Source organism: Condylura cristata, unplaced genomic scaffold (assembly GCF_000260355.1).
Source record: "Condylura cristata isolate star-nosed mole 26May11 unplaced genomic scaffold, ConCri1.0 scaffold00016, whole genome shotgun sequence".
In the NCBI taxonomy this organism is placed as follows: domain Eukaryota; kingdom Metazoa; phylum Chordata; class Mammalia; order Eulipotyphla; family Talpidae; genus Condylura; species Condylura cristata.
Window position 1 is genome coordinate 12,991,858 of NW_004567117.1, and position 10,979 is coordinate 13,002,836.

Genomic DNA, 10,979 nt, shown 5'->3' on the forward strand with positions numbered 1-10,979 from the left:
GTGCACCAAAAGCAAGAGCTGGACTTGGTATTTTACCCCAAGAAACAATTCACCTAAGTCAGGGGTTAAGGACAAAACAAGAGGCCAAGGACTCACCATAACCAAGTTGACCAAGGAGACAGCGTTCAGACTGATGCCCCACAGCCACATGACTCCAAACATGTTAACCAGGATCATGGCGATGGTGACGCACATGATCACTGCAGACCACAGCTCGAAGCCCAGCAGAACCATAGTCACCAGGAAGATGGCACCCAGGGACACGCTGAGGTTGAAGATGGTGTCATCAATGATGGTCAGGTACTGCTCGTAGAAGACATAGAAGACACTGCGGGGGAGTGGGGAGGTGCTGTTAAAGCTCGCTCTCACTTCCGGACTCCTGTTTGCCTCCTGCCATTGCTGCCAAACTGTGAAACTCTTGCAGAGATGTTCCCTGCTGTGTCCCAAGACTCATCGACAGGATTTCAGTTCAATCTTTGATGGTCACTGATGTCCCAAGAAGGGCCTAGTAATGATCCCAAATGTGTATAGAAAAAAATTTTCTTTTATGCCACTTTATAGGTATTCACGAGGAATATTCCATGATATTTTGAAAAACATCCTGACCTATCCTGAGAATTACCTTGGGCCAAATAGATTGTGGGCAGAACTTTGGGAGAAAATGCCTGTCTTGTGAAATGAAACGGTCCTTTCCAGGAATCAGGACACCTGCTATGAGGAACTGCCCACGATGAAACAGGCTGACCCCCTGCAGAGGACAGGTCAGGCCTCTCTTAAGCAAGAACATACAAGTGGGGGCGTGGAGGGATCACCTCTTCCTCCTTTCTATATTTTCTAAGTTCTGTAGTTTATATATAATACTATTTTTATGGGGGGGGGGGAGAAAAAAACCCCAGTACACACACATGAAAAAATCTCCATAAAGGCACCATCCCAACTAAGAGACCCTCTAGTTACTGGGCACACATGTCCGCTCTCTGTGAAGCCCCTATTTGTAAAACTGAGGCCCCCATTTATAAAACTGCACTCACCTGTATGGGAACACCCTGTAAGTACCTTCTTCGAGGCCCATGGTTTTGGTGATGTTACTGGCAACAAGGCGGGCTTTTCTCATGGCATCAATGAAGTCAGCAGAGGTCCGGAGCACAGTGTGGTAGGTCATAAAGTACGTGGCTCCGACAGCCATGTCGTTGTCAAGGATGTTAACTGCAGAGCCGTAAGCAGCATGACCCCTGGAGGAGGTTCAGTGGTGTCAAAAAAGCCCAGGTCCTGTAAGCATCTGCAGAAGTGGGAACTCCAGGCTAAGGGAAGCCATCTGAGCCTGGGTTCAGAGGTCAGACCATGCTGTAAATTTCAGGGGCATGGCATGGTAGGTGCCCTGCACGGGAACAGGTAAGCTTCTAGCTTGTTCTCTCCCACACTGTGTACTTTGATTTCTCTGGTGCATTCACTGCCATTGCCTTTACATCTTGTTCTGATTGCAACCAAAATGTGCTTTCCGACAGTTTACTAAGGAAGCAGCGAAGGGCAATAGGCCTGCAGTCTGATGGCTGTGCAAAGGCCCACAGCCCTGCCGTTACTAGTCATGGAATCCTAGGCAAAGTTACAGACTTTGGGCTATAGCTCTGTCTTCTAGAACCAGCTGTCCCACTGCCCACTCACAGGCTGCATGATGAGTAAGTAAAATAATGTCAGTGAGGTGCCTGGCACAATAATGGCAGTAGGAGGCTTCCTTTAAGTGGTGGCTGCTGCCTTCATGAACACTGAATTCATGTTGACTTATTTTCTGTAGGCCAAAGCATTCAGTCTGCAAGCAGACCAGGCTGTAAGAGTCATTGTTATTCTATTTGCAGGCACAGTTTTCCCCCAGGACCCAGCAGAGGTGCCCAACACAGACGTGATGATGTGTGACAACTAGCAGACAGGCCAAATCAGTTTTCTCCAGCAAATCATAGATGTCCAGGGCTCTCCTCAGTATTGCGGACACTTAGTTAGTCCTTCTAACAGAGCTTCCAAATCACACGTCCCTACCATCTCCCCTCCCACTGAGATTTCCTGGCCAGATATCCTGCTTCCCTGGGCAACTGGCTGCCTGGCTGGCTGGGTGGGTGAAGACAGCTCATGACCTCGGGTATGGGCAGGCTGGCAAGAAGAACCGGGGGGCTAAAACACAACACTTAGTCTAGGATGACAGCATCAAAGCAGAGGGGCTGTCTGCCACGCCACAGCGACAGCCTGCTTCACATTCTACAATGCTGCATGTGCTCCTGCCACCCCTTTGCCCCACCAGTGCCTTGCATAGGGGCTTGCATCCATGCTGGCTGCCGGGAGGGCCAGGGACAGAAGAAATGCCAGGCCAGGAGGACATCAGTTGACTCCGATGAGTCTTTAGTACAGGTGTTTTGAGTTTCTTTGCCTTTACAGAAGCATTCAGGACAGGATTGGAAGGGATGGAAACTGAAGGGTCTTTTCCATTGACTGTTTCTACCCCAGCCCATTCCCATTTTCCCATGCATGGAAGAGGATGCAGCTGAGACTGAACGGTCCATGGACTTACCCTTTGCCACATTTAGGGTTTGGATTATCGAAAAGGAACATGGGCAGGAATCTCAGGAAGTCTTCACCCTGAGGTCTCTGCTTGCCCTCTGGAGTCAGGGGCCTGCAGCGCGTGCAGGCCGGGTCAACCACTGCCAGAGACATGGGAGGAGCCACGGTGAGAAGGATGGTCTCCAGATTTTAAAACTTAAAAACAGTGATAACGAAATAAGGGTATTGTTTTCCTGAATCTTTTTCCTTATCTCAAGGCCTCAAATGTGTGATTTTTAGGCTAATGCAGCTGAGATGCCATCTTTAGCTAAAGCAGGTTGTACCAATTTTCTCTCCATGAGGGGGTTTCCTGTGTTAAACATGGCCCCCATCAGAACTATCAAGAGAATTCCAGGACGACCTCAGTACTCTTACAAAACTACAGGGTGACACTAATAGACCAAGGAAAGCACAATTATGAGGTACCCTGGCCAGACACCAATCACAACAGGGAATCAGTGTTGAGAAAGGAGGAGAGAAGCCTGAGCTCTCTGAAAACCAAGACTCTGGCCTTGTTCAGCCTGCAGCCCCAGATGGGCTTCTGAAAAGAGGAATGGAACATTTGCAGGGCATGAACCCCTTCAGGAAAGGGGTGATGGCAAAGGAAATGAGACCTAGCATTGACATACAAACGTGTATAAAATTCCCCATAAATAACATGTGAGATACAAATAACTGTTCAATGACAGCCAGAAGCTCAACATTTTGTTCTTTTTGTTCCAAGACTGGTGTGTATGAAGCAAACCTGGTACTTATAGAGGACTTATACCTTGTTTGTTTCCCTTAAATCCAGTCTCTAAGAACTGATGGATTATGTGAAGTGAGGTCTTACTGCACAGTGTTAGAGATATTTCAGAAAAATGGGGAAGGTTTGGAAAAGGAGATGGAAATACCTGACGCGTTGCAGAACTGATCAGTGCTATTGTAGATTCTACAGCAAGATGACTGGGGCTTAATCCAATCAAAGTAATCATCAATCCATGACGAGGGAGCAAAGCCTATTCGGGTACTAGGCAAAAGGAGAGGGAAAAAAAAAAAAAGCAGTTATTGGTGCCGCAAGGAGGAAGTCTTCACTTTCAGCCCTTGAAAACTACTTCTGGATTTTAAACTGCTACTCGGTCAAAAGACAGAGTACGTTAGTATGTCACTGAAAACCTTCAGCCTGAAATGGCAGATTAGCCTTTTAAAAGGTTTTCCTCAGGTAAAGCCAGGCTTAGTATACATTTCAAAGAATACATTTCTAAGAACGTCTAGTTTCAGTGAAACATTTCCGGCCAGATTTGGCCCCTCAGACTGTTTCCGTGCAGGACAGGAGGCTGGCGGTACTGACTAGTTGTCCAGCTGGGCCGCATTGAACAGCTGCTGCACCAGGGAGTCGTTGTTGCAGCCCATGCCCCCGCACACCATGTTCTGTCCCTTCAAAGTGGTATAGTTGTGCCCCTCCTGCAGGACGAAGTAGACGGGCGGCCCTGCGTGCAGGTACTGGCTGAGGGACTTGAAATAGTCCATCACGTAGGAGTCCTGAAAGAAAGCCCCCCAACAGGACAAGGGTGAATGGTCTGAGGTGTTTCAGTGGGATGAGAGATCACTCACAACCAGAGGGCACTGGAAGGCTTCAGGCCGAGATGCCGGCAGGCCTCTGGGATTCTCTACATAGCTATACATTCCCCAAGCATCCCGGATCCAGGTTGCTCCTCTGACTGGTCACCTCACTGGCTGCTTATATTCCGTGGCCATGCCCCCAGAGGCTGTCTGAGAGCTCAGAATGCCAGGCCCACACTGACAGCTTGGTGGGAGCTCCCATTACAGGCAGGAACTGTTAGCGCCTTCATTTAGAAGTGGGTATATTCATTAGCTTGAAACACCCCCATGCAAGTTTTGAAAAATTTATCCACCACTAACTAAGTTGAAATAAAAAAGAAAGCACCTTACATCTGGCATTGAAAGAGACTGATCCAATCCAATCTCTACTTTGTTCAGGACCGCGATACTGAATGACAGGACACCCACAAATACTGCTATCTGGAATGAAAAGTGAGTTATAAGACAGTGATTGCAAGGGCCTTAGGAACATACAATCTCAAACACAAGAAAGAGGTTTTTCTAAACTAAAGAGCAAGTTTAAATCACACACTAAGAAATCAGGGACAGTGGATAGTGGCTGAGTTCACAGCACCAAGGATCAAACGGCTAAAATTCAAATCCTGGCTTAACTGCTTATAAGCTGAGTAGCCGGGTCACTTAACCTTTCAATGTCTAGTTCTACACTGATAAAGCGGGAAAAACAAGATTGAAAACATCATATGGTTTGGGGGTTAAATGAGAAAAATCTAGTGGTAATTCAAATTTTAGCGTACGCCCAATATCTGACATTAAGTATTCAACTAATGTTAGATACTAGTTTAACTGGGGACTAATTTATATTCTTTTTGAGTGAAGAAGGGACAGATTATCACTGTAGGCTGCACCCAGCATACAGGAAGCTCTTTGTACAGTTCCTGGGGCCCAGGATAAGGAGAGGAGTGGCCGAGGGAGGTGGCGGCACTGTGGGTCAGCCACGTGGGCACCGTTCTGTGTCCTGACTGCAGGGGTAGGTGACTGCACATGTGAGGAAATGACACAGAACTGGACACACGTTGTGACAACAAAGTCCTGGTTTTGACACTCAGCTATGGTCATGTAGGGCTAGAGGAAGAAATTAGCGGGTATTTGGAGCCCTTTCTGTGCTACCTTTGCAACTGCTATGAACAGACAATTTTTTAAAAAAGATTTATTTATTTATGCATACAGAACTGGGGTGCAGGCCAGAGGTACAGTGAGAGGATTCACCAGAGACAGAGCGGGGAGCAGAACAGGCAGATGGACAAAGTACACTGCTGAGGGGAGCAGTGGGCGGGTCAGGAGAGGTCTGCCACGCCATGTGGTCACCTCCAGGGCAGGCGGAGATCGAACTGACGCTGAAGTGGCTTTAGCTTTTTAGTGCTGTGCTTTAACCCACTGCACCAGCAGGGAGGGCCCTGACCATACAATTATTTTTAAAGAATCACTTAAAAAATGAAAGTTCTTGCTGAAAACTACCTAGAAAAACATCCTCCATTTGTACATACTAACTTTTGCATTCCTGTACACATACCTCAGAGCTGTCAAGACTCTCCTTCCCAGGCAATTTGGTTTCTTAGAGGGTGTGTGACCATCTATTTTGTGGTGAAAAATGAAAAAAAAAAAAAAAAAAGCCAACGCAAAACCCACAGAAAAGCTCATACCACAATTGGTCGCATCCAATCCTTAAGCAGAAATGGAGAATAGGAGTTTTTGAAGAACCGAAACAAGAAGCTCTCTGAAGCCTGGACACCTGTACCGTCTTCGGCGCCCTTGACACAGCAAAGGATGTCCAGCTGGTTTTTCTGAGAGGACAAAGAGGTACAAAGGTCACAGCCTCCCATTGCTTCATCTGCACTCTAGACTCAAACCAAAGAGACTGTAACCTTGATAAACACTCCCTTACCTCTTGCCGCTTAATGTCTAGCCCTAGGAGACTCACAAAGCAGGTGATCTGCAGGAGGAAGTCAATGAAGACGGCCATGCCGGCAAAGAGAGAGAACGTGTGCACGGCGGGCATCACCGACAGGGCCCCTGTAGGGGGAGAGGTGCTGCTGCGTCACTCGCGCTCACAGAGGGCGTCTTGTCTCACACGGGCACACACAGGCCACGCTCACGGGAGGACCCCGTGCCTCCACACAAAGATATGCTGCCCGAGTCTGAATGGCACACCAGAATTGGTGGGTTGCTACTGTCCCCCTGAAAGTCACTCCCACCTTGAGGCATGTATCAGCTGCTACTTTCATTCCACTTTCACTGAGTTTCTTATAATAGAGGTACAAAGAGGAAGTGCCATTTTTTTTTTTTTTTTTTTGGTCTGTAACCATCAAAAGGAACGACAAGGACCACAGATTTCAAAGCACATTGCTTTGCAGAAATGAAGAGTATTACGCTAACTCTGATGGCACGACTACCTAGGATGTTCTTATGAAGGTCGCAGGCAAGATGAGCCCTGGGGGCCCACACAGGCACTTCCATTTGTGGCCCATTTCTTCTCTAGATTTGCTGGGTAACTCTACTCTGGCCTCCAACTTTTAGAGATGTAGTCAGATTTCTCGTACACAGGCTACAGTAGGAAGACAGCCCCACTAGTAAAGCTAGTTGATTTCTCCATCAGAAAGAATATACAAGTTTCAATTTGTCCTAGCTCCTGCACTGAGATAAAAGCCTGCACTGTGCTCACTGATGAGGCTGCTTCCCCTGTGAGAGGAGCTCTGTCAACGAACAGCAAACATCGTGCAAGAAACTCCTGTGGGTTTTGGGCGGCTGCTCAGTGTTGTGTTGAGGATTTTGTGGCTATGCAAACATGCTCTTGCAAATCCCAGCACTTGGCACAGATGCCCAAAAGGGGGAGGGGCAGGAGCTGAGATATCTGCACCCCAACATCAATACTGTCAAGAAACAACGTGAGGAAGAAGACGCTTGCTAAATTTAGAGGTCCAAGATGTTGCCACCAATTTTCCTTTGGTTCCTTCTGGCAATTTCCAAAATAAAGCATTAGTCGCAGAGGGGCATCTTCCAGCACTCAGACTTCTTCTATTCTCAGGCTCAGCAAACTCTTAGGTTGGTAAGACTCCAAAGCAATTACCTAAGAAAAACGCCACGGTCTCGGAAAAAGACGACAGGAACATACTGGGAGCCACCTCGCCTAGGACCCTGCCCAGCTGCTGGTCCAGAGTTTCCCCTTGAAGACGTTCATCTCTCTTAAAACACAAAAGAAGCCATGTTAAATTTCTCAGTTATAATACCTCCTCATTTCTTTGCTGACCTGTGTTAACTCAATGATAAAGTAACATCCACTTACTGTATGTAAACTTTGGCAGGAGTTGAAACTACCTTTTTTTTTTTTAAAGATTGATTTATTTATGCCTATCTACAGAACTGGGGTACAGGCCAAAGGTGCAGAGGGTGAGAGGATTCACCAGAGACAGAGTAGGGAGCAGAACTGGCAGACTGACAGAAATACACTGCTGAGGGGAGCAGTGGACGGGTCAGGAGAGGTCTGCTGCGCCATTGTTAATCACCTCCGGGGCTGGGGATCGAACTCACAGCTTGCAGGGCTGTGCTTTAACCCACTGCACCACCAGAGGACCCAAAACTACTTAGTTCAATCAGAGTATTTTAAAGCCATGAGCTAGGTTAATAGTCTCCATGCAGGTCAGGGCTACAGGACAAGGGTCCTTGGGAGAGCTAACTTCTTGAGACCATTTTCTATCATTAGCAGGTCCTATGCTCACCTTTTATATTTTTAGTGGCCCCTTTAACAAATTATTTTTTTTTAATCTTTTATTCTTTTATACTATGGTCAAGAATTATTTTAATAGCAACTGCATACAAAATATTAACCCTTTTTTACATACACTGTTGCACATTTTTAAAACCAGCTTCTTATTTTATATCTATTCTGCCACTAGCTATAACCAAAGAGGGGGTGAACTTGGAACCAAATGTTGAGAAAACACATTGATATGCAACACATGCAAATATCCTGATGGGAGCCAATCATTATTGGAGCGCAATCCCTGGATGCCATACTCAATGATTATAAAAATGTACCTGGTAGGTCTGGACCAGAATGAAGATGTTGTCTACCCCAACAGCCAGGACCAGGAAAGGGATGACTTCAATCACAATGAGGGTGAGGGGGATCCCAATGTAGCTGAAGATGCCCAAGGAGCATGCCACTGAGCTCAACACAATGAGGATACCCGCGATGCCCAGGGAGATTTTAGAATCCACCTGGGAGATGCAACAAAGACACGAATGCTGAGATCAGGGGTTTCTGTCCTGTTACCGAGAGGTCCGCATTTTTACCACTTTATATGGGTTTAGTCAATCCAGAGTTAAAAGTACAATTCCATGTTTAAGAGGAGATAGTGTGTCTGTCTTCTCCAACAACTTATTTTATGAACTTATATTCTGAGACGATGGAGTATACACATCAGAAAAATGTGGATTGTGAGAAGTGTTAAGTTGGAGGTAAAGCAAAAAATTGGAATTGAAGAAAACAGATGCAGAGAATAGACAATGTTACATACTTAAAAGAATTTAAAGACAGTTTTGAATAGGAGTTAAGATTAAACAGAGGTAAAAATAAGACATATCTTTGTCCAGGGCCATCTCTCTCGCTCTCTCTCTCTTACTTTCTCACTCACTCACTCATACCCTCTCTCTCTCTCTCTCTCTCTCTCTCACACACACACACACACACACACAGAGCACTTACCAGGAACCTGCGACAGCTTTTGATATGTCCCAAAGCTAAGGAAATATAAAGAAACATGATGGCATAGCTGATTACAACAGTGAAGATATCACTGTTACTTTCACGATTTAGTTCATCTTCAATACTTCGTTCAGCAGTGAAAGAAATGGTCAGATTTGGATTCTTATAGTTTGCCACAAAATTAATAAACCTAAAGAGCAAACAGAATTTTATATTTTTAGTTACACTTAGTGAAAGGCTTCTTCCCAATTCTGTTACACACTGACCACACTTAACTTTTATTTCCCATTTGACTCTTCTATACTGCAGACTAAAAGGTAAATTCCCAGACATGCTGATTTTCCTAGCATTCAAAACAGACTTAGAACAAGTTTAAAAGCTGGTTCATGGCCCCAGTTTTTTTTTTTTTAACTAAAAATGATTTCTAAGTAAATTATACAGTTCATGAAACAAAAACTTATTTCATCTACAGATTTTATGCAATCCTTAACAGAATCCCAGATGTTTTCCTTGTAGAAAAATTAGCTGCTTCTAATATTCACACAGACTTGGAAGGGGCCCAGAATAGTCAAAATCTTTGTTTGTAAGAACAAAGTAGAAGGATTCACACTTCATTTCAAATTGAATATAAAACAACAGGAATTAAGACTGTTCATAGGCACAAGGATCGACATAACATCAAAGAAACAAAATTAAATATCGAAAAATAAATCAACAAGGGTGGGAAGAATTATAAAATGGGAGTGGTCTGGGATAAAGGGATAGCCACATGCAAAAGAATGGAGTGGAAACCCGATCTTATTACCAAGTGAAAATAATGATGCAATTTAAATCTGATGTTCGTTAAGTTAGCTGAATGAAGTGCAAGAGCTTTCGGCAAGTGTTCAGCTCTCCACAAAACATATACAGGTTGGGCCCTTCCTGGTGGTACAACGGATTAAAGCACAGCAGTATGAAGCTATCTGCAGCTACTGCAGCATGAGTTCAATCCCCAGCCAGGGAGGTGATCCACATGGGAGGGCAGACCGCTCTTGTCTCTCCCGCTGCTCTCCTCAGCAGTGTCAGTTGTTCTGCCTATTCTGCTCCCCACTTTGTCTCTGGTGAATCTTCTCACACACACCCCCTGCCCCACCTTTGGCCTGTACCCAGTTCTTGTATGCATACATAAATAAAAAAATCTTAAAAACAAAAACAAAGATATCCAGGTGGTTTAGACCCTGTGAACAACTCACTCTTCTTCCCAGGCCTGGGCCTTCTGGAGTCTCTCTGTGTCGTTATAGTAATTATTGACAGGAAAGGTAATCACCAGGGCTGTGGCGTTATTGTAGTTTTGATCTAGGAAGGAAAAATGTGACATCAATAAATGTACGCGTATGGATAATCAGGTAAATACAAAGGGCAAATCACAAGACATCCAATTGACTTTGATTTCTCACTGGGGGCATGGATTATATACCTCTGTGCTCCAAGAACAAACAGGAGTCCCCCAGACAGGTCTGTGTAGTTCAGTTAGTAAATAAAAAAGATTCTCTATCTGAAGTAGGCAGAGTTACCATTCAGGAAGAGTCACTTTTTTTTTAAACCACTATAGAGCATGTAGGTTGTAAGAATTTCCAACAGCAAGGTCAGGAAAGTCTCTTTCCTCAGTCTGTTTTGATCTCAGTTCTTTCTTCCATATTTTGATTGACTATTTGCAGATAATTCACAAACAACCTGCACATATTTCTCCTCTCTCTCCCTTCTTATTCTCATACACAGTAGCGTGCATTTCTGCATATTGCACTTTCAAATTTGTATCTTGAGAGTGCTCCATTTTAATACATATGTAACTTTCTATGCCAATCACATTTTCTTTTTCCTGCCATGTAACATTTTCTACTATAATTTAACTGACTTCAACTCATGGATAATTTTGCAACTTTTAAACTAATGAGTAAAATTACTACAAAGAATAACTTGATATCTTAAATATGTAAAATACAAAGTTGTGGAACTGATTCTTACAAGTACAGTCACTGAATCAAAATAGATGTGCATTTCTAAATTTGATAGATTCTTCCAAATTGCC

The 10,979-nt window shown here is 44.7% G+C and overlaps 1 protein-coding gene across 2 annotated transcripts in view; it reads right to left on the reverse strand.

Moving 5' to 3' along the window:
* NPC1 (Niemann-Pick disease, type C1) overlaps window positions 1–10,979 on the reverse strand; it is a 45,826-nt gene that overhangs the window by 2,353 nt on the left and 32,494 nt on the right. For both annotated transcript variants that reach the window (XM_004683788.2, XM_012725873.1), the window contains exons 11-22: window positions 10,144–10,246; window positions 8,912–9,101; window positions 8,242–8,424; window positions 7,274–7,388; window positions 6,092–6,219; window positions 5,850–5,990; window positions 4,519–4,608; window positions 3,917–4,107; window positions 3,480–3,595; window positions 2,558–2,687; window positions 1,032–1,232; window positions 97–328 (exon numbers count right to left, since the gene is read on the reverse strand). In XM_004683788.2, the coding sequence (XP_004683845.2) occupies window positions 97–328; window positions 1,032–1,232; window positions 2,558–2,687; window positions 3,480–3,595; window positions 3,917–4,107; window positions 4,519–4,608; window positions 5,850–5,990; window positions 6,092–6,219; window positions 7,274–7,388; window positions 8,242–8,424; window positions 8,912–9,101; window positions 10,144–10,246 (1,820 nt within the window). The remainder of the gene's footprint in view (window positions 1–96; window positions 329–1,031; window positions 1,233–2,557; window positions 2,688–3,479; window positions 3,596–3,916; window positions 4,108–4,518; window positions 4,609–5,849; window positions 5,991–6,091; window positions 6,220–7,273; window positions 7,389–8,241; window positions 8,425–8,911; window positions 9,102–10,143; window positions 10,247–10,979) is intronic.